This window comes from Coffea arabica, chromosome 1c (assembly GCF_036785885.1).
Source record: "Coffea arabica cultivar ET-39 chromosome 1c, Coffea Arabica ET-39 HiFi, whole genome shotgun sequence".
Classification (NCBI taxonomy): Eukaryota; Viridiplantae; Streptophyta; class Magnoliopsida; order Gentianales; family Rubiaceae; genus Coffea; species Coffea arabica.
Window position 1 is genome coordinate 43,818,681 of NC_092310.1, and position 24,195 is coordinate 43,842,875.

The 24,195-nt window shown below is 34.9% G+C and overlaps 1 protein-coding gene and 1 non-coding gene across 2 annotated transcripts; both read right to left on the reverse strand.

Annotated features, from left to right (window-relative positions):
- Positions 1 to 1,362: 1,362 nt before the first annotated feature.
- Positions 1,363 to 3,416, reverse strand: LOC113739932 (F-box protein At5g46170-like). Its single transcript, XM_027267359.2, has 2 exons — positions 3,115 to 3,416; positions 1,363 to 2,746 (listed from the first exon to the last, which is right to left on the reverse strand). Exon 2 carries the CDS (start codon positions 2,737 to 2,739, stop codon positions 1,630 to 1,632), a length of 1,110 nt encoding a protein of 369 aa, XP_027123160.2. The 5' UTR covers positions 2,740 to 2,746; positions 3,115 to 3,416; the 3' UTR covers positions 1,363 to 1,629.
- A 17,844-nt stretch (positions 3,417 to 21,260) lies between these two features.
- LOC113687238 (small nucleolar RNA R71) lies at positions 21,261 to 21,367 on the reverse strand. The gene has a single exon (XR_003447725.2). It is a non-coding gene; the product is annotated as a small nucleolar RNA R71 (small nucleolar RNA).
- Positions 21,368 to 24,195: the final 2,828 nt, after the last annotated feature.

Here is a 24,195-nt window from a genome sequence, read left to right on the forward strand (position 1 = left end):
GGCCTATATCGGGTATGAGTCTAATAAGGCCCAAGCTCGGCTCACATTTAATTCGGGCCTAATTTTTAGGCTCAAGCTCAGACCGACTCACTAAATGATCGGGCTCATCGGGCTTTCTGTCGGGCCGAACGAGCCGAGCTCGGGCTGGCCCAGCCCCATTGACAGTCCTACTTGACAAAGTGGGACAAAAGACATGTCTTGCCTTCATGAAGGGGAAATTTGCATTTTCCCCCTAATTTTTGCCTTGTCTCATATAATTTCCTATGTTTACTTGCCAAAACTGTATTAAGCAGAGTTGAACCTTTTAGTGTTTTCTTCAAAAGAAAGAACCAATATAGGCTTAATATTTGTCCCAGAATACGTCAAGTTTAGAATTAATAATTAGTCTATCTAGGATACGATAGCCTAAACTTTATTAAATAGTTATTTTAAAATTTGCGTAAGGAGTATTTATCAGGTCGAGCAGGCCTTAATCTAGGGATTAAAGCTAAAATCTCACAATTTAAAGGCTTTTAGTTCCCTATTTTCTTAAATCCCACCCTTCCTCTATTAAAAATAACACAAAGAATCTTGACTAGTTTTCAACGTGCTCACACTATTGGATTGAGGACTCACACCCATAAACACTTCATGCAAGAACTTGAATAGTGTATCAGAAATCCGAGTGACGTACAATCAAAACAGAACAAGGACAATACTTCTCAGATATGCATCTGTTATATTTCTCAGTTTCATTTGCAGGAAAAAGATGAGTTTTTGAACAGTCTTCAACTATGTTGAGAAGTTTAGTGTGTCAGTGTAATGTCAAATGAACAATTCACCTTTCGTGATAAGATTTGTTCTTCGCCAATAACAATACTTAGTTGTCTAAAAAGAGTTTGTGATTCAGATTGTTTCTTGATCGTAAATATAATTCTATTACCACCTGCTGCAAGTAGCACTTTTGTTTCTTGAAAAAGCTTTCATCAGCAGTAACTACTGGAGAAAGATTTCATCATTATCAATCTATCGTGAGGGCATTTAAATTTTCAGAGCAGATCTCTTAAACCATGTCAGAACAGAATTGGCAAGTTCATGTACTGAGTTATGATTGTCAAGACAATGAATAAGTCTGTCCATATAACTGGAATCTGTGCATCAACAAACTTATAATGTTTACTCTTATATAGCAAATGAATATACTTCACCACCCAATTGATTCCCTTTTTCTAGTCTAAAACATTAAGTTATAAAGTCTTCACCAACCAAAACAATAATGAGAACAGGAAAAAACCTTTAAGGAAAGGAAAATAAGTATGAATCCGTAGAGAGGATTATGCACTTTTTATGACAAAAATGACCAAATTTCCACAAACAGCAGAATACATGGAAACCAACAGTGCTTATCAATCTATAACATATTGAAAATAAGCAAGTCATATTCGTGAAGTATTTACATGAGAAGTTATCTTCACAAAACCTAGCCTTCCAAGTGAGTTACAGACAGCAAACACCTCCAGCAACTAAGCCAAATGGAAGCTCTCAAAGAAAATTGAAAAAAACATAAAAAAGGAAAATAATCTTGTAATTAATTCTTTGTTTCCTCATGTGGAATAGGTCCAAATCTCCTTGCTTGATCCCTTTTGCCTACTATTGAAGAATGTCAAAAGATGAGTTCATCTCCCTGCTTATGTAACTTCTTTTCTTCTCAAACAACTTCCTCACAGCTTCATTGAACACCTTCTCTTTTTCCGCTTCCCCATCAAAAGTCTTCACCACCCAATCCCAGCTTTCCTCCACCTTCTTATTCTCCTCTTCAATCCTCTCTATCACCACCAGAGTTACCCCCTTCATTGTACATCTTGACAGCTTCAACTCAGGCACATCCCAAACCTTCATGCGAAAAAATGGCGTTGATTTGTCACTCTCCATTAAAGTCTTCTTAATCCAATCCCTAGAATTCATACCTCTTTTGAACTCTTCAATTTGTCTGCGATTCATACTAAAAGTTCCTATCTGTTTTTCATCCGAAATTGTCACATTCTGCAAAGTCTGATGATCCTTCAACGTCTCGCGAAACAACAGGCGCCTCGCAGATGCTACAACCAAGCAAGCCAAGATCATTGTCAGCCTTTTATCGAACTCCTCATCTTTCATGAACATTGATGATTCTCCTGAATCCTCACTATCAGAATTCTTATCAAAGCTACAAAGTTCGTAGCTTTCATCAATTTCTGAAGTATCTTTGGCGTGTAATTCCAGAATATAATCAAGTTTGCTCCCAAACTCGGCTTTCCATATCATTGAACTCAAACAACTATCACTTGTCGGATTTGGGAGGTTAAGCTGTAAATTACGAATAGCTCTGAAACACTTTAAAGCTTCTTTTGGCATGCAAAAACTATATTCATCAGCAGATTCACAAGATTCTGACCTTGATTTAGGCAATCGAGTGAAATATTTGAAGGGCTTCGCAATAGCTTTGGTGAAAATGTTCTTGAATGATTTCTTACCCTCATGGAGTGTTTCTGTGATGGGCTTTTGCTTGCTTTGCTTGTTTTGCTTATGTTCTCCACGCATCGAAAGGAAAACATTGTCAACTTCGGGGATGATTGCGTGAAAGCGTTTGCAAACAGACATGGACAAACACAGAGATTTTGCATCATGCACCTTGTTGAAAATCAGAAACACAATAGGGTCTGGTAATTCATCAAAAAAATCATCTTTTTCTTCTTCTTGAGCAGTGCAGAAAGAAGCCATTCTTGTCCTGTTATTGTAGGAATATAACCCACAGAATAAACAAATCAAGACAAACCTCAAAACCAAAGAAACAATTATGGCAGCGGAAAATATAAACAACCAGAACGGCACAGGGAAGAAAGAAAGGAAGCAAGGAAAGCTTCGGGAGGCAACAATCAATTTTTTATCTTTTCAATTCTCAGCGCACGAAACATCAATACTAGTAGTGGTATATATAGATCAGTTAGTTTCCTAAAACTTAGCTTTCGAACCACAAAGGGAATCTTTTATACAATTGGACTTGGACTTAAAAACCACAACCGACATAATTAAGAGATCAGAACCAACAATATGGAAACTAACAAATAATAATAATGATCTAGATTTAATTCCTACAGTTCTGTGTTTTTCGCTTTCTTTCCCCTGTTTCTTGAATTCTTGATTCACTGGAGGAAACTGAAAGCGGTTTCTTGAATTTCTTATTGGTTTGAGGAAAATGAAAACTTATTGTTAGATAAATTTATGAAAATACTATACTACTTCCTGAATTCTCTGATATTTCTGACCGGAGGAAACTGAAAACGCGATGGGTATTTTCGGATGGATACTTTGGTAGGAAGAAAAGTAAGAAGAGGAAAGGCCATTTGATGGTTTTGGAAGGCGTCAATATGGTTGATTTTGGAAAGCTGGAACCGACCGGGAAATAAAACAAAAAAGTGGAACAGAGAGTGGCACAGAGTGTGAGACAGAAGATCCGAAATCAACCATAAAAAATTCATAAGAAAATTCATATAGCAGAAAATTCATAAAAAATCTCATTTTTTATGCATTTTGATTTTCTGAGTTTGTTAAATTTTATGTATTACTCAATTAATAGTTATTGGATCTTAAGAAAACAAAAAAGAACTAAAACATGATGTTTATGCAGGAGAAATAGCAATATAATAAAAAGTGGAACAGAGAGTAGCACAGAGTGTGAGATAGAAGATCCGTTGCGCATTTGGCCGGTGATAATTGCCAAACAATTTTGGTTAATCAAAGGTGTGGAGTTTCGAGATGAGCATTCTTAAGTGGAACTTTACTCTTCGTTGCATTTTATTCTTGGGATTTATTAAATTGACACCTTGTCTCCCTGCTTGATATTTAGGGACAAAAGTGTCCGATCGATAAATTGTGAAAAACCATGAACTAATATACTAGTTGCACTTTATACCCTTAGTCAACTAACAAAATTGAAAAAATTAACTCCATCCAAGTATTTGATGAAATGATTAATTTGTCCTCTATTAAAAGCTTAAGTGACAAAAAAACCCTTTTGATGGGAAAAACTTATCACTTTAAAATAGACTACTTTTCATTCATAAGAAAAGCCTAACAGAAAATACAAAAAAATGAAATAAAATACGGGTTCACTTTGAATGATAATTAAGACTCTTGGGGGTCAAACGTAAAAGGGCAGAATACAAAAAAAAAAAAAAAAAACTAAGGGCTACTATTGCAATTTCTACAATCTCGTTATCTTCTTCTTTGGTACATCATAACGTCATGGAATTCCACTTGAAATCTTTACGAGTATTTAACCGGGATAAAACACAAAAATTTCATATGAATTTAGCACCATAATAGCAACAAGGTTCAATAGTAGACCTAAATTAAATCGCTGATGTTAGCAAACAAAATAATGGACTTAGAAGAGAGGGATTGGTAGTAAGGTGGAGAGAGATTATAAGTAAGAGATTTTGGATTTAATACCTACCACTAACATTATATATATATATATATACACACACACACATATATATAAAACTTAGAAATTTCAATAAAAATTTAAAATTTCACTTAGTGCATACAAAGAGAAACCAAAAGTATAGGTCACAATTACAGGAATAAATAAGATTTTACAATGTCTTTTCCATGATAGCAATCTTTTGAATTGAAGCCAATTTATTCACTTTCTTCTACTTGTTTTGTTTTAATTATTATTGCAAGTGACCTTGTGTTTTATTTTTATGTGTTTTCAATTAGACTTTTTTATGAAGTGAAAATTAATCCATTTAAAGTAGTAATATTGCCCATCAAAAGGGTATTTTTGCCATTTAAACTTTTAATGGAGGAATAATTGGTCATTTCATCAATTATGTGAATGGAGTTAATTTTTCATCATTTTTTAGTTGACCAAAGGTATAAATTGCCTATTAAAATACTTTAGGCTGTCAAGTACGTGCAATTGGGATGATAGTTCATAAGGGGGTTCTGCATATTTAACCCTTTTTTTTATTTGTTGCCCAATTGGGATGATAGTTTGTAGGGGATTTTTGCATTTAACCCCTTTTTCTATTTGGTGCCCTTAGGCACCATATAAGCACATTGAAAAAAATGGAAATTAGATCAAATATAATGTTTTCAATTATCTTTTGCCTCTTCAGTTTGTGTGTGATATACTAATATACATACATACATACTTATGCATATATATATATATATATATATATATATATATATATATATATTAATTGAATGTAATTTTTTTCAACTGAAATGGAATCGAGTATTAGTACTTAGAAATAAACAAAATGGACTTCATAAAACCTTATTGATCCTAGGCAAACATTTTATGGGATTTAGACTTGTTAATTTTACTAGTTTTTGGCTATGCCCAGGTGTAAGCTTAACATACATAATTTTAGGTCTCTATATATAATCCAATACACATAATTTTCTAATATGGAAATTCATGTACAAATGGTGCAAATATTCATCTACAATGGTGATACATCTGTCACTAAATCCAGAATGTCTAAATTCCATTATATGTTTAGCTAAGACTTAACACAATTTACTCGAATAAATATAATTACACGGGAGCATAATTAATTGAATTAGGTCCCTTATATCTTAACATAAAGAAGCAAAAAATTGCCAAGTTTAAATAAACCATGCTTTACATACCCAAGTTATCAATAGGTCAACATGTAGGGTGATTAAAGACGGGACTGATAGAAACAACTGAAAAGCTACCATGATGATAGGTAGGAACTATAGGTGGCAAACTTAACTAAATTTACCCATACCCATCCATGAATAGGTGGGTATGGATATTTTAAATTTTTGTATATGGATATAAATGGGTTACCCAATCATACACATTTAATAAATGGGTATTATTGGGTAATCCATCAAATTCAATTAACCCATTTAGAATTCTCTTCCCCCAAGTCTTTTATCTTCTCCCACCCCTTTTTTTTTTTTCAAATATTTCATTTTGTTATGATGGTAACTACTTTTGTTTCACTATTATTATTATTTGTTTGTTTTATCTTATTATTTTATTTTCTCTTAATTTGTTAATTTGCTCACTTTTTAGCATTACCAATTTATGATAAGTTTTAGCCTCTTTTCTTATCTTTCTAAAATGAAATTTTAAATTTATATATGAAAAAAATGTTAGGGGTTAAAATTTTTTAGATTAAGTTTTTATATTAGCTTTTATAGTCCTTAGTTCAATTTTTTTATTCTTATTATTCAATTATTAAATAATATGTAATTTTGTGACATTGAGTATAAATGGAAAAAAATTGGTAATTGGGATTATTGAACATTATAAGTAAATATTTAAAATTAATGGTGGATACAAAGAGCAGTATAAATTGATAACTTAGTTTGAAAAAATAAATTTAAATGAGTTTACAAAAAATTAAAATAAATAGGTTATAAATGGATAATTGGGTTACCCAATTCATTTTTTGACTTACCCATTTATACCCATCTAATTAAATGGGTATAAATGGGTTGACTCATTTATACCCATTACCCATTTTACCCAACCCAAATCTGTCCAAATCACTCATTTTGACCACCTAGATAGTCTATGGAGGAATTAACATTAGTTGACTGCACTTTGCTCACTGGCTGGCTACGTTAAATGCAATCACGGCCATAGTACATAAACTTGGAATTGTTTCGGTATCGTGATTTGCATTTGAAGCAGCTCGCTGCTCACACCGTTTTCTATTCCTCTCCACATAGTCCTCTTCTAGGCTTGCATATTTTCGCTGCTATATAAATCAGATTCGAGCAGAATGTCCATCATACAGCCATATATCAACAAACAATCAATTGCCCAACTTAAAGATTAGCCAAAACACTTGGAGATTTGGATATACAAAAGTAAAGAAATAGAAAATGCATACAAAGCTCACCTTCCGGTTTAGAGAAATCAGTCCAACTGCTTCTCTTGCACCTAAATGCAATTATAGTTCAATCAAATTATATCCAAAAATAGTGACCCAACTACCAAAGAGAAATAGGGGGAAAAAAGATAAAACTTCAAGCGATTCTGTAGTTATCTCGGTTAAATTATCAACTTTTCAATGTCACCATTTATACTTTTTGTGCCACCTATTACATCCACAATTCCCTCTTCTATAGAGCAAGCTTCATGTGGCGTAAAAGATGCTTGGATGTAATTCTTAACACAATGTTTTCTCCCAATTTGTGCTCAAATTTCTATCTGAATGGCTAGATAACATGTATTACATTAACTTCAAGCTTTAATCCAACAGGAACTTAGTAAATGAAATTTTAAGTAAAATGTTAGAAAAGAGACCATACATTAAAAATTTTAGTTGGAAACAAAATAGTCACTGATAAGTCAGAAGTAGTGAATGACTCGAGTCTTTTCACAAACAAAAAAGGAATAAGGTTTCTCTTCAAAATCACCTACATGATTTCAAACTGATGAACTTTTCTATGTGCTAAATGATCTAAAGCAGATAAAAGATCCACTATTAGCTGTATTTCTACACAATGCACAAGCTGCTAATTATCTATATTGACCAATTATTATTAGATGACATCAATCTCTAAAGGGATATTTCAAATCTATCCATTTGATCCATATTGAGGCATTTAAGAACTATTGACTTACAAGATTGCAATTTCTAGTCTACATTCTTTCCAGATGGGCAGATCATATTCAAAGAACCCAGATGTTAAAAGTACTTAACAATATTTAAGAACTATTGACTTACAAGATTGCAATTTCCAGTCTACATTATTTCCAGATGGGCAGATCATAAACAAAATACTTAACAAATCAACAGGGGTAGTCTAGTACCAACAAGTAAAAAGCAATATTTTGAGGGAGACACACCGCTGATTCGGATCGTAAACGAAGCATGCACTGATGGAATTACATTAAATCAATCAAAACATCAAGCAACTTCTCTATTCGAGATTTACTATAAACACATATTTGTGAAGTGTGAATGTAATCAATCGTACATGTAAATTCAAACATGCAAATAAACAAAACTCACGGCTGGAGGTGAAGCAAAATCAAGAGTCTAACATTCTCACCGCAAATGTCGAATGTCCGTGTAAATCTCCAGAAGCTGTAGTTCACACAACTATTCTTTCGCTTAGCTAATCTGATAAGCAAGCTGTCTCAATAAATCCATGTAAAGATTGTCAACATTCAGATTATGAGATTATTAATTTACTTAAAATATTGTCAATAAATCAAGCAAAAACTTACATAGAAATGCAAGAAGAAAATGAGGTAGGTTGAAGAAAATCGGGAGGGTGCGTGCCGGTAGTAGAAGGCCAAGTAAGGAGGAGGGTTGCAAGTACTCGAAGAGTGAAGTTTTGGGAAGGTAGTGGCAGAGTTGAAGTGGAAATGGAAGTGGAAGCGGAAGCGGAGGTGGAGACTTAGAACACAATCAACCGTTGTCATTCAATCCACCAACATGTAAACTCTAAAAAAGCAACAACTTAGCACCCACATCGTTTGTTGAGTGTGTGCGTGAGCAATACTTAAGTTCCATGGGTGCAATTAGAAGTCAGCAATTGTCTTTTGGTTGTATCTTGTGGGATTAATTTAAGTGTTGTTTATGAACTTCTTGTCCAAAGAAAAAAGACTTGTTGGCGAGGTTAAAATCAGAGTGAGTGAGTGCTAGTTAGTGTTTAGTAGAGATTCCCTGTTCCCTCTCCCTGTGTCCCACATCGTTTGTTAGTATGTGTGAGTAGTACTTAAGTTCCATGGGTGCAACCAGAAGTCAGCAATTACTTTTTGGTTGTATCTTGTGGGATTAATTTAAGTGTTGTTTACGAACTTCTTGTAAAAAAAAAAAAGAAAAAAACTATGACTAGATTCAATAAAGCCCCAACATAACTTGTCCACTCAACATTAGTTGTCAAGTTTTGTACTTTTATATCTTGTAGACTTTTCAAGGTGTGGACGTACTACTTTATCTTGAACAATTAACATTAAACAAAATCACCACTCCTAGTGACTCAATAATGAATAAGAGATTAGTCTCATTATGAGCAGAGAGAAAAGTAAGAGATCAAAGATTTAGAGACCATCATTTGACTTGTTGGTTAACACTACAATTGTGAATCGTGTTCTTACAGTGAATAACTTCCCTTAAACAAATCTGTAATCAAGCACAAATTTAATGAAATATATAATAAATAGAAAATGTACTATATATATTTTTTTCTATTTGGTTTCTAGATTATTTGCAAAAATTTTTCTTAAATACATAATAAATACAAAATACTATGAGCACGTATACTACCACCACTAACTAATATAGTACTACTATTGCTATCATTATGATTATATTATAAGTGCAATGATGTTGTTATATTATAGTACTATTAGTTTTTAAGGCATACTTGAGGTATGTACAACTAATAAAAAAATTGTAAATTTTTTCTCTTTCCTACTATATTTGATAATGCAATTGACTAAATGGTATGGAAAACGGAAGAAGTTTGATTTAAAAGTAAATGGTCTAGAGAATTGAAGAAGTTTGGATGTTGTGGAGTTGCTTATGACATGGCTATTGGATAACTTTGAATATTATGAATTTGTGATTATTTTGCACCTCTATGGAGTGTACTTATCATAGTTTGATTTTATATTAAACACCATGTAGTGGTGCTCCAACATTATATATTTATATGTTGTATTATATAGATAAATAAATATTTTCTTTTTTTGAAGGTATAAATGTTTATTATTTTCTTTATCAAATGTTTCATTTTTGCTTAATTGGTAACAAAAGGTACTATTTATTTTGAGGGAGTACGAAGAAAAGAAATAGAAAGGAAATGATAAGGTTTTTGATGATTGGATTGATTTTTGAAGAGATAAAGGAAATAATACGAAGAGAAAGGGAGGGATGAGATCTAGTTATTTATTAGTATTCTTTCCACCTAAAAGTGGGTGGCAACGAAGTGAAAGGAAACTAAGATTAATGAAAATTTTAAAATTTTCTCTAGTTATTTGTTAGTTTGCTTTCCGTCTAAAAATGGATGGCAATGGAGGGAAAGGAAACTAATATTAATGAAAATTTTAAATTTCCTAAAAAACTTTATCTATTTATAAATTAGACTTTTAAATTATGAATAAAAATGTAACTAAAACTTGATAGTCTCCTTTCCTTTCCTTCCTTAACTGAAACAATATTTTCAATGTTTTTTTTCCCTTTTGTATTTAATCCAAACAAGATGGATGCTTTCTTCTACTCTCCTTTCTTTTCTTTTTTCTATTAGAGTTCTCTTCCTTCAATCCAAACAATGCCTATATCCTATACGAATACTTTTCGTGTAAATTATGAGATAAAGAATGTTCTAAGTTGTGAAAACATAAGTCTCTAAATTTTAAGAAATTTCTCATTGGATTTATGAATAAAGCATTTGATCCATAATGGGAATGGTCTCAAATGAGATTAAAAGATAAAGTTTGACAAGTCCTCAAGCTAAAATTAAAAAAGTTGCAATCATATCCCCAAAATCTTTCCTTTTATTTTTGAAAAGATATCCCCTAAATCTTTGACGTGTTTTAGTTTCATTCTACCTTAAGTTGACATTTGCATATTAAGGTGCCTTGAGTGCTAGTTCCATGAGAAAGAAATAGGGAAGGAGGAATACAAGTAAAGATGAGAATTACTTTGCCTTAAATGGAATGGAGTATTGGGGAGGACACCCGCACCCTATTCCCTACCTATGATTAATTTATGTATGTGTATATCCATATAGAAAAATTATATAGTTTCTTTAAGGGATCATTCCTCCAATTTGTATCTCTCAAGAATGATAATTATTGATATTTTTAATTATTCAAATTGTTACAATCGATATAATTGTGTTGTGGTAATACCATATATCCTTTCTTGTTTAAGTCATGGGTCAACTAGGATGTACTTGTTACGTTAGTTTGCTTAATTCTTTTTCCATGTATTGCATGTTATTAATCAAAAAGCAAAACTTATTGATTCAAATTCTCCACAGTATCCATGATAGAGGAAATCAAAAGATCGAAATGACATTTAAATTTGATTTCATGTTAAATTTTTGCTAAAAATTCAAAAGAACGCTTAGAAAAATGGTTGTTAGTTTTATAAATGTAAACTAACAAGGTAAAATTAACAAGATAAAAACAAATTTGTAGTGGGCACTCATGGGGGCAATAAGGAGAGGCAGAGGTTAGGGTATGGGGGTGGAGGGAGATGGAATAGAGTTTTCTTGCCCCAAACCTACCCTGTTGCCATTCTTAATCTACCCTCTTACCCCACTTTTGCACTTTATCCATTGCTTTGCTCTTATTTATATTAAATTATATCTCACAAAGACATTGTCCACTAAAAGGAAAAAAAGGTGAAAGTTCAAGAAAATGATAAATTGACATCTTACAATCTTGTTTTACAATATGCATTAACAAAATACATCTTTTTTATTGTAGAACCTAGAAGACGGCAGGAACAAGTAGGGGTGTTACACAAATCCAGCCCTAATAATGATAGTTTGTGCTCAATTTACATAATGACATTCTAATACTAACAAATTCAAACGATATCAACTAAAATTCAACTATGTATTAATTAAGCTTGAGGTCCTGAATATTCTTTTTTTTTTTTTACAAATGTCAACAGTTATATATATATATATATATATATATATATATATATATATATATATATATATATATATATTAACACTTGATAGTACAAAATTAATTATAAAAAAGGGACCACTGCCCTTATCTCCTTCTATGCTAAGTCTATCAGCCATATTGGGAAATCTTATTCCCAGTCTACATCATGCGCTAACTTTACAGCAAATTGACCTAGTGTATGGTTGATTTGGTTTTTTGATCTAGGTACAAAAAAGAAACAACAACTTTCAAGCCCTACTCTAAGTTCCTGAATGCCTTCCAAAATAGTTGTAATCTTGTAATCATAGTCATTGCAACTGTTAATCTGGTCCACTACTGATTTGCAGTCTGTGTGAACTTCTATTTTAGTCGACCTTGCATTTTTGGCCATCATTACTACATTTCTTATAGCAAAAGCTTCTTCCTTGATTGCTTCTCCTTTCCTCTGGTTCACAACCCCTCCTGCCTTTACTATCTTTCCCCTCCAGTTTCTTGCAATTATCCCTTGACCAGTTCTGATCATTCTTGCTGAGATTACAGCATCCGTGTACAGGCTTATTATATCTTCCTTGGTGGTTCTCTTCTGACTTGTGTCTCTCTATTGGCATGTAGTGCAGTGTTCTCTTGCTCTGCTTCTCTTAATTGTTCATACTCTATCCAATCTCCTTGTGCTTTCTGTACTGTTCTGCTTGGATCTGAATTGGAGTCTTCAAATATATTTTTGTTCCTAGCTTTCCAAATTTGCCGGAATATATTAATTATTAAGTTTATTTGATCCTGACCTTGTTCCTTTGAGACTGTTTGCATTGCAGTTTCCCACAAGAGCCACAAATTATGTTGCTTGTCTTTCAGTCCATCCCATTTTGCTGGGGCCAACTTCCAGACCAATGTTGTATTTGTACAAAAAAAGAGTAAATGCTCTATGGTTTCAATATCTTCCCCACGGCAGCCACAGCTTCCCTCCCATTTTCCTAGCTTTTTGAAAGCAACCTCATTCACTGGTATATAGTTTTGCAAGCATTTCCAAATGAAATGTTTCAAGTTGGCCTTTACATTCAGTTGCCATAACTTCTACAAAACACTATGCTTTCTTATCTCCCAACTGGTTTCAACATTTGTTTTTTCCTTGTTACTGTGTTGATCACATTCCTGTTTTGCCACTGCATATCCAAATTTTACTGTATATGTTCCTGTTTCGGAGAATTTCCAGAATGCTTTATCAATCCTTCTATGTATGCTAATAGGAATGCTTTCAATAAGTTCAGCATCTTTTCTACATCTTTTAATGGGAATGCTTTCAATAAGCTCAACATCTTTTAATGTATATGGTCCTAAATATTCAATTTGTGGTTTAGAGGTTTTAAAAGTCTCACTAATGTGAGTCAATTTGTTGTATGTGAGTCACTACTCTCACTAGTTTTTATTTTCACTATTTTTTAGGTACTTTGTTAATTATGTTAGTTTTACATTGTAGTTTTCTCATAATTTTGTCTGAAAAAGGAAAAAAACTTGCTAATAAGATAATAGCTTATTTCATCTCGATATAATAATTTGGATGAAAGTGGTGTTTTGGTTCCCAATCTATAACCCATTTGCGAATCATGTCCCCAATCTATTTGTAAAAGCAAATGTGATTCCCAATTTATCCAATTTTGCATGAAATTGGATAGATTTCATTCAATTTCTTAATGGAATCATGGCACGTGCAGTCACGTGACTTCACTTAATAGCTTCATTTTTTGAATTAGAAAATCCATCCAAAACTTAACTATTTTGTTTGCTTTTTTACCTTTTCTTAATTAAGCACACTAAACAAAAAAAGGAAAAATAAAAAAGTTTCATTTTCTTCACAAACGAGAGAGAAACCCTAAGATTCAGAGGTAGAGGACATTGTTGTGAATCAATGAATTACCCTTGAAGATCTTTTTGAGATTGTTGGTGAGATGGAGCTGTGAAGAAGAAATGTCGATGAGACCTAAAGAATAGAATGAAATCCCACCTCCGAACTATGATACGCATTTTTGACTTAATTCCTTTTTAATAATGTGTAAATGTTGATTTTATTGTTATATTATAGTTAAAAAGATGATGCGTTGGAAGACATAAAAGTTGTCTGAAATTTTGTTATGGGCTAACCTTAAAAAACCCTATCTATAAATATTTAAAAATTTGATGTGGCCCTCTCTGTCTCTCTTTGTTGGGTTATCCACCAATCAATGTTTATTTTATGTGGACATAATTCAGTGTAGTCTTTGTCATTGTCTAAATTTTGTATGACAAGTCCGCATTTGATTAAGAATTAGCTAATTGACTGCATTTAATTTTATCTTCTAATTTGGATTCTTCCCTATTTTCTTGTTGTGTGCTTTATTTTTCATTGCATCTGAGAAAGTGACTATATAGAAATTACTACGAGATGTCATTTGTAGGGTAATTTGAAGAAGAACCTGATGCTCATTATGAGGGACATGAAGTCAAGGTATTTGACCATGTAAAAATTATAGGAATTAGTCTATTTGAGATGGATAGAATACTGAAAAGTCAAGTTGGAGCTTATGGTGAAAAAAAAGGTACCATATTTTGATAGAAAAGTATGGATTTCGATTGCTTCAACACGATAGAGAATTATATACTTGCTATGAAGACCATTTTTATTATAGTAGAGTAGTTGATCTATTCATAGAGATTTCTTTTAGGAAACTGATAGACTCACAGTAGGATTCTGATATGAGTGATTATGACTTTGTTCTAGAAATGGAAGATGATGATCTGATGATGACTATTAGGGTGGTCCAGGAAGTGATAATGGAGAGTTTTCACAAAAAGAATCTGATTATGGTTAAAACTTTGATGATAATGATTTTAAGGAAACAGTTGATCAAAATTCAGAATGGCTACGAGGACAAAATCAGAGAGAGAAGTAATTGAAGAGGGATGAAAATAGAAAGCAATATAATAGAATAGGAGAACAATGGCTGGTAATTCTGTTCTATTGTTAAAAATTTTGAAATAAACGTAGCACCAGATTCAGGTTCTAATGCAGGAAGCCTGCAAGGGTCAAATAAAGAAGAGTGTAGTAGACCCCCTATATTTAATCCTAAGGATATAAATAATTCAAAACTGGTACTTGGATAGACCTTTACCAACTTTAAACAGGTGAAAGATGCAATTAAAATTTGAAATATCAAAAGGGAGAGGTCGTAGAAATTCATAAAGTGTGACAGGATTAGAATTATAGCCAACTGTCCTGTGAAAGGTTGTGATTGGTGTATATATGTTAGAAAGATGAAGGGAACATGTACTTTAGAAATTAGAACCTTTCAAGAAAAGCATAGGTGTGATACTTCATATCATAACTAAAGTGCAAAATCTAGGTGGGTGGGAAAAAATATACTAAATCATTTAGAGATAACCCTGGGCTTGATTATGTAAGTTTCAAAAATCCAATAATGAAGGAGCATAAGTGTTGTTTGAGTAGGCATTAAAAGTATAGAGCAAAGAGGATTGCAAATGACTTAGCCAATGGCAATAATGTGGACCAGTACAACAATTTACCCAGGTATATTAATGAGGTTAAGAGGAGTAATCTAGGCAGCACAATTATCATGAAGATGGTAGATGGTTATTGTGATGCAGTCACAAAGCAAGGAAAATCTCAAAGGTTGTATATGTGTTATGCAGGGGCAAAACTGTGGGTCTTGAAGGCTTGTAGGCCTTTGTTTGGTTTAGATGGAACATTTCTAAAGGTGTAGCTAGTAGTATATTTCTATCAATAGTTAGAGTTGATCCTAATAATAGATTTTACCCAATTGCTTACACAGCCATAGAGGGATAAACCAAGAGCTTTTGGATTTGGTTTTTGTCACTGTTGAGAGAGGATTTGTAGATTGAAAGGTACTATGAGTGGACAATTATGAGTTACAAGCAAAAGGAATCATCCAAGCTTGTGAGACTGTGTTTCCAAATGTTAATAATAGATTTTGTGTTAAAAACTTGCAATCTAATTGGTCAGTTGTTAGATTTAAGGAAATGTCTCTGAGAAAGGCTTTGTGGAAGGCTGCTAAGGCGATCATTGTCCCTCAATTCATAAGAAACATGTAAGTAATAGCAAAGCTTGATCTTGAAGTTGCCAAGTGATTGGATGAGAAGAACTAAGTTGAATGGAGTAAATTACACTTTAGAACATTTTCGACGTGTGATATGCTAGTCAACAACATTTGTAAGTCATTCAATGATAAAAATCTTAGATGCAAGGGAAGAGTCAATTGTTAGGTTGATGGAGTCCTTAAGACAGATTGTGATATCTAGAATGCAAAAAAAAAAATAGAGATAGGGCCTAACATAGAGTAAGCACAAATATGTCCAAAAATTAGAAAAAAGGTGATTGATAATATTGAAAAGGCAACTTACTATGTTCCTCACAAAGCCAATGATATATTATGAAGTTTGGTGTCCATATGGAGAAAAGTGTGCATTTAACATTGAGGATAGAATATGCTTGTGTATAAAATGGGACTTGATAGGTATACCATGCTATTTTAGCACTATGGGTTGCAATGAAGGACCCTATGAATTGTATTGATGAGTGTTATAATGTTGACACTTATTTAAGTGTTATGAGGGCTGCATATTGCCTGTGAATAAAGAGCATGACTAGCTAGATGTGACTATCAAACCACCACTACCATCATCTTTTGGAAAAGGACCAGATAGACCCAAAAAAATAAGAAGAAAATATGCTGATGAGATAAAGCAAACAAAAGAGAATAGGAAGAATGACAAAAGAGAATAGGAAGAATGATAGAAGATTTGGACAAATCTTCAAGTACATATTTTGTGGTGAAAAAGAGCATAGCACTAGGACATGCAAGATGAGAAAGGAGGCAATAAGTGCAACAAGTCAGAGCTGTGCAGTTGAAGACACTCAATCAAATTAGGACTTTTTCACAAATTGCAGGTGGACTATTTGATGTACATTGTAAAAAAGTGCAGTCTTAAGTGGATATTGCTAGTTTGATTGACATTCATATCAATATGTTACTACTAATATATTATATTACTAGTTCATAGTTTTGCATTTCTAATAATGCTTATGGTTTATATTTGTAATTTCAAGTCACAGCCATCAGTTCTAATTCGAAAAAAACACGGCTAGAAAATCAACCAAGACACATTCAATAATTATTCTCACTTATTTTATGAGTTGTTTGCTGCATAGACATTATGTTGTTACTTAATAAGGTATTATTTGTTCTTTAGGGAAATGGCAAGAGAATGCATGAAATGAGAGCAAACTCTTCTCAAAATGCTTCTACCAATATTCAGGATAACACAAAATCCTCTACACCTACTGCTCAACCAAATTTGAGAGAGATTTTTGGTTTTCAGCATACTAATGTGGTACATAGCAGTCAGCCATCTCTATCAACTAATGCTTCTTTTCCTATTAGAGATATTCATGTCCATCTTGAACTCTCAAGTACTACTGATTGTAGATGAGAGACACATTCATGAAACAAGTGATTATTCTGATGTTGACTATCATAATATTGGAACAAGTTACTAGCTATTGTAGTATTTTTGGCCCTAATTATTCAGTTTTTGATTATTATAGAGTTGGAACAGTGTTTGGTTGTTGTAGCCTTTTGTCCTTGATAATTGTGTTTTGACTATTGTAGTGCTAAACAAATGATTTAGGTAGGATTGTTTTATCTTTCTGAAACTTGTAACTAAATTTGGGCGGAATTGGTCTATCTTTTGACTATGAAGTGTAATGCTATTCTAGTAATTAATGCATATGTTTGATTTATAATGAATTCTTGGCATCAATACATCTATTTGCTCTAGTATAGTTTATTTGAATTGGGCAATTGGTTCAGTTTGCTAGTGTTCTTGTAATAGCCCCACCTCCCTTTAGGGCGAACCCAAGGGTTTGGTGGACCGCCTGCCTAACTCTTGCCAGAACTCATGCACTCACTCGAACCAAATCACGATTTTCAAACCAAACAATTTCTTAAAACCAAGAAAGTACTTGAATAACAACAGCCACAATTCTTAGGTAATAGCGTTAACTATTACAACCATAATATTTCAAATACAAATGAAATCTACATTTTCAAATGTCCAAAAGCCGTTCAGGGAATCACACTAACTCTAGACAAAAGTTGACTAATCTAGCGTCTCGAATACTTCATTTCAAATTCTTGTTAAGGAATAACAACTTAAAGGATTGAACGGATGCTCAATGAGGCCAAGATATCAAGCAAGCAAGTAGAACAAGTACCATAATTCAACTCAAGTAGCACATATACAGAATAGCAACAATGGTTTCACGTAAAGCCACAAAAGGACTAAAACACATTCATTAAGAGGATATAGGACCTCTCAGGAGCTAATCCACAAGCTTGCCATTTCACGATCTTGGGTGTCATTTCTTTTGTTGACACTCCGTCAACCACGCAAATAACAAGTCCGTAGAATTTTAAAACACATTCATGAATCCAGGTAAATAATGGTTTCATGTAAATAACAAGTCCGTTAACAATAGTTTCATGTAAAGGCACAAAAGGACTAAAACACATTCATTAAGAGGATACAGGAGCTCTCAGGAGCTAATTCAAAAGTTTGCCATTTCACGATCTTGGATGTCATTTCTTTTGTTGACACTCCGTCAACCATGCAAATAATAAGTCCATAGAATTCACTTGACACGAATCCCCATCCACCGTTTTACCCCCAACCAGGTCCGAACGCGAAATAGAAATAGTGATGGTAATACTCGAGTATAGCTAAACAAGAACAAGTATGGTCGATGAGATAACACTCCAATCGACTTAATCAGGATAAAAATACTGAGACGGGATGAGAGACACCTCCCACTCGAATTGAGTATGATACATGCTGCCGTTTAGCACTAGGGTCAACGAGATAACTCTCCAATCGATTTAATCAAGATAAAAGTACTGAGACGGAATGAGAGGTACCTCCCACTCAGATTGAATGTGGTACATGCTGCCGCTCAACACTAGGGTCGACAAGATAACTCCCCAATCGACTTAATCAGAATAAAAATACTGATACGGGATGAGAGGCACCTCCCACTCAGATTGAGTGTGATACATGCTGCCGCTCAGTACTTACAAGTCGAGCACAACCACAACCACAAGTACAGGTTAATCAAATTCAAACAAGTACAAGATCATTCAAGAAGGAGAGGACGAGTGCGATAAAATACACCCTCACCTCATCAAGTTTAGAATTCAACACATAACACGTGGTATCAGTCTAATCAAGATATTAAGAAACATGCACTTGACACTCACCAGTTTAAGCAAAATAACGTCAAAAGTTCGCCCCTCAGGTTATGTCCTTGATCACCAAAAAACTGATAGGGTATTAATTGTTAGTAATTTTATCGTTAATTCTCCTCTTTATTCTTGCCAAATATTGTTTTAATTGTCAATATATATTTATATTTGGTATTTGGATATAATTTCAGAAAATGGAGCAGAAAAATGCTAAAAAGGGGACATTCTTGAGAAGATTTCTCCACACGAGAAAGCTTCTAAAAGCTTTCCACAATCAGCCCAAATTGTGCAAACCAACGGAATTGCTGATGAAGAATTGAATTGATATGATGAAATCCACTAGCAATAAGAAATCAAAGCGGGGACCACGTAGAAAGTTGAGGAATTGCTTTAGACATTTGGTTCCTCTTTTGGGAGATGTAATTGATTAGCTATGGCTGGCATTTGATCAGGAGATTACTTTTCCAATTGCTCCCTACGTAGCTAGTCCCTTAAGAGACTAGTGCTCCAATAAAATAAGAAGGCACTAGATTAGTGGGTTCAAGGAGAAAAGACTATGAAAAAACTATGAAGACTAAAGGCTTGCCTTATATATATCGGACGATGGCAGAAGACAGGAGACTAGTAAGTCTTAGTTTTCTTTCCAGAGAAGCTCCGTAGCAGCTTAGAGGTAGTTTTTGGTTTTCAGAGAAGGAGTTCTTCCTTCTCTTGTTGTGTGGTGTGCAACTTTTCTTAAAAGAGTCTACCGAGACTCAAGTTTCTTCCTAAATTCTTAGTTACTTATTTATGTCTATGAATTCAATTGAATTGCGTGGGAATTTTCTTATGAGGCGTGGCTAATTTTCTCCTCTAGTCAAGGATCAACGTGACGACGCAGTCCCATATATCTGTGAGATCTAATTAATTTTACGTGTTCCTTAATTTGTTAATATTTGCATGTTTTCTGTTTTAATTTCCATGGGATTATTTTGTTAATTGGATATCAAGGGCCCGATGTGCAATTTGACTTTTTAATCTCTTGTCAAATTAATCAATTACATCCGTAATTGTTTAGTTGGTTAATATTAGTGGCAACTAGTATTTTCACATACTAGGAGAACATGCAATCTGATTTAAATAACCCTCGTAGCGTGTTATTAATTTGGGCTAGACTTTTCTAGTTTTTAATACAATTAGGAAATTAATTCCTACGGTCGTACCTAGGAGTATTTCCTGATTAGAGGTAATCAACGGTCGTACCTTGGTTATCAATAAATTAAGGAAAAACTGGTCGTTAGAGTTTATCGGCGGCTATAACTAGCCTATTAATTAAATTAAGTGAACCCCTGTGCATCAATGATCGGATGAATGGACTGTGTCTGCGTAGTTGTATCTTTGGTTAGAATTTATTTAATTGCTATTTACAATTGTATTAATTAATTATTATTTTTTGGTTAAATTATTTAATTATTTTTAGTTAAATTGTTTAATTATTTATTTTATATTTCATTTTGATAAAAATCCCCCATGTCTCGAATTTAAAAAGAATCGAATTTTTTCCCAATCCCTGTGGATTCGACCCTGCTTACTACTATACACAGAAAATTTATTTTTCTTAAGCAGGTATTTATTATTGCACAGGCACGACTCCTGTCAATTTTTGGCGCCGCTGCCGGGGACTGGCGTTAATTATTTGTTTTTTTTAAGTTCATTTTTGTTCAAATTTTCTGGTATTTTTCTAGTTTATGCCTCGTTCTTCTCGTACAGGCGAATTAATTTTCGACCCTGAAGTAGAGAAGACCGCGCGTAGAACGAGGAAAGAAACCAGGCGGCTCAGAGAAGAGCAATACGGTATTGCACCTCAGGGACTTGATCCAGAGGTTGAGCCGATAAATTTGTCTGGTGACAATTCGAGTGATTCAGACCAAGAGGAAGTCACTATGGCAAATGCACGAACACTAAGGGAGTTGGCTGCTCCTGATTTAAATCAGCAGCCCTTGTGCATTACTTTTCCAAATTTAAATGATGACACTCCCTTTGAACTAAAATCTGGTCTAATTCATCTTTTGCCATCTTTCCATGGTCTACCAGGTGAGGAGCCCTACAAGAACTTGCAAGAGTTCGACGTCGTTTGCAACAGTATGAAACCTCCGGGAATTACAGAAGAGCAAATAAAGATGAGGGCTTTCCCCTTCTCTTTGAAGGACTCCGCAAAAGACTGGCTTTACTATCTACCGCCTGGTAGTATCACCACGTGGGATCAATTGAAGAAAAAATTTCTGGACAAGTACTTTCCGGTGTCTCGAGCTGCGAGCCTAAGGAAAGAGATATGTGGTATCAAACAACACCCTAGCGAGTCTCTCTATGAGTACTGGGAGAGATTTAAGAAACTGTGCACCAAATGCCCTCAGAATCAGATAAGTGAGCAACTGCTTATTCAATATTTCTATGAGGGGTTGCTTTTCAGGGACAGAAGCATAATCGATGCTGCAAGTGGAGGGGCGTTGGTGAACAAAACCCCTCGAGGAGCATGGGAGTTGATTGAAGGGATGGCTGAGAACTCACAGCAGTTTGGTTCAAGAGAGGACATCCCGACGCGTAGGGTGAATGAGGTGGAAACGTCCTCTATCCAACAGCAGATCTTCGAATTAACATCTTTCGTAAGACAATTAGCTGTGGGGAGTGCTTCACAAGTCAAAGTGTGTGGGGTGTGCACTGCCGTGGGTCATCCTACGGAAATGTGTCCACTGATTCAAGAAGAAACTGCAGAACAGGTGAACATGGCTGGCCACGCGCCCGCGCCAAGAAAGCAGTACGACCCGTACTCAAGCACCTACAATCCTGGTTGGAGAGATCACCCCAACCTTAGCTATGGAGGAAATAGGCAGTCTAACTTTGTGCCAAATAGACAGCAAGGACACCAACAGCAGTACCATCCTCGCCCACCACCACCACCACCCCCTTCAAACTCAAGTCCGTCCATGGAAGAGATGATGAAGCAATTACTTGCTAATCAACAAAAGACGGATTCAGACCTGCAAAGCATGAGAAATCAACTGGGACAGGTGCAATTATTGCAAAATCAAATGAATCAAATGGCTATAACAATCAACCGTTTGGAGTCCCAAGTTCAAGGAAAGTTGCCATCTCAACCTGAGGCAAATTCAAAGAATGTAAGTGCAATGACCTTAAGGAGTGGCAAGGAAGTTCAAGGACCCGAACCGGTGATTCCTAAAGACAAGGACGAGGAACGGATTGAGAAAGAATTGGAAGAGGAGGGCAGAGACAACAAAAATGCGAAGGTACCCTCGAACCCAATTCCTACAGCTAAAACTAATCCACCTCCCTTTCCTAGCAGGTTAGAGAAACCAAAGAAGCAAGACAAGGAAAAAGAGGTCCTGGAGATCTTTCGCAAGGTGGAGATCAACATACCCCTACTGGATGCGATTAAACAAGTACCCAGGTACGCAAAATTTTTGAGGGACCTGTGTGCCAACCGCAAGCGGTTGAGGGGAAATGAACGAGTTATAGTTGGGGAGAATGTTTCAGCAATTCTACAAAGAAAGCTTCCACCGAAATGCGGAAATCCAGGTATGTTTACTATTCCTTGTAGGATAGGTAATATTTTGATTGGAAAGGCCATGTTAGACCTAGGAGCCTCGATTAATGTCATGCCAAAGTCCATTTATGCTTCATTGAACTTAGGCCCTTTGAAAGAGACTGGGATAATAATCCAATTAGCTGACAGGACCAATGCATACCCTGACGGGTTGATTGAAGATGTTTTGGTAAAAATTAATGAATTGGTTTTTCCAGCTGATTTTTATGTGCTCGACATGGAGGATGAACACTCTCGTGATCCGTCACCTTTGTTGTTAGGTAGACCCTTTTTGAGCACAGCCCGAACCAAAATTGATGTTAATAAGGGTACTTTGTCTATGGAATTTGATGGTGAGATTGTTCACTTTAACATCTTTGAGACCATGAAATATCCATCCGATTCAAATGTTGGCTCTGTTTTCTCGGTAAATGTTATTGACCCTGCTATACAGGAGGTTTTTGAAATTGAAGGCAGGGATGAGCTAGAGGTCGTTCTGACCAGGCACTTCGAGTCCGAAACGACATTTGGAGTAGAGTTGAGTGAAGAGCTTAAATGCGTGATTGGATCGTTGCAAACGTTACCAACCACGAAGACAAGGTATGACCTCGCACCCATTTTTATACTTGAACCTCACAAAAGGTTACTTCCATCTGTGGTGCAGGCACCTGTCTTGGAACTAAAACCACTGCCGAAACACCTAAAATATGTATACTTAGGTGAAGAGGAAACACTTCCAGTGATCATCTCCGCGGGTTTATCAAGGGTTCAAGAAGAGAAACTATTTCGAGTTCTTAGGGAACATAAGCAGGCGATATGATGGACCATCGCCGACATCAAGGGAATTAGCCCCGCGGTGTGTATGCACCGAATTCGACTCGAGGAGAATGCTAAACCCGTACGGCAAGCTCAACGGAGATTAAATCCTCTCATGATGGAGGTCGTAAAGAAAGAGATTTTAAAACTGCTGGATGTTGGAATTATATTTGCAATATCAGATAGCCCGTGGGTAAGTCCAGTACAGGTGGTCCCGAAGAAGGCAGGGGTGACAGTGGAATCAAACCAAGAGGGTGAGCTCGTACCAATTCGAAAGCCCACCGGATGGCGACAGTGTATCGATTACCGAAAGCTAAATGCCGTCACGAAAAAGGACCATTTTCCCCTCCCTTTCATTGACCAAATGGTGGAGCGATTAGCATGTCGAGCTTACTATTGTTTCTTGGATGGATTTTCAGGTTATTTTCAAATTGCCATCGCACCCGAAGACCAAGAGAAGACTACCTTCACCTGCCCATTTGGAACATTTGCATACCGAAGGATGCCATTTGGATTGTGCAATGCACCTGCTACCTTCCAAAGATGCATGGTAAGTATCTTTTCAGAATATGTTGAGAAGATTATTGAGGTTTTCATGGACGATTTCAGTGTATATGGTGAAAGTTTTGAAAACTGTCTAGATAACCTGAAATTGATCTTAGTAAGGTGTATAGAAACTAATCTCGTGTTTAATTGGGAAAAATGTCATTTTATGGTTGAACACGGGATAGTTTTGGGTCATGTTGTATCATCTACAGGTATTGAGGTTGATAAGGCAAAAATAGATGTTATATCTACTTTACCTTACCCCGCGACTGTGCGGGAAGTTCGTT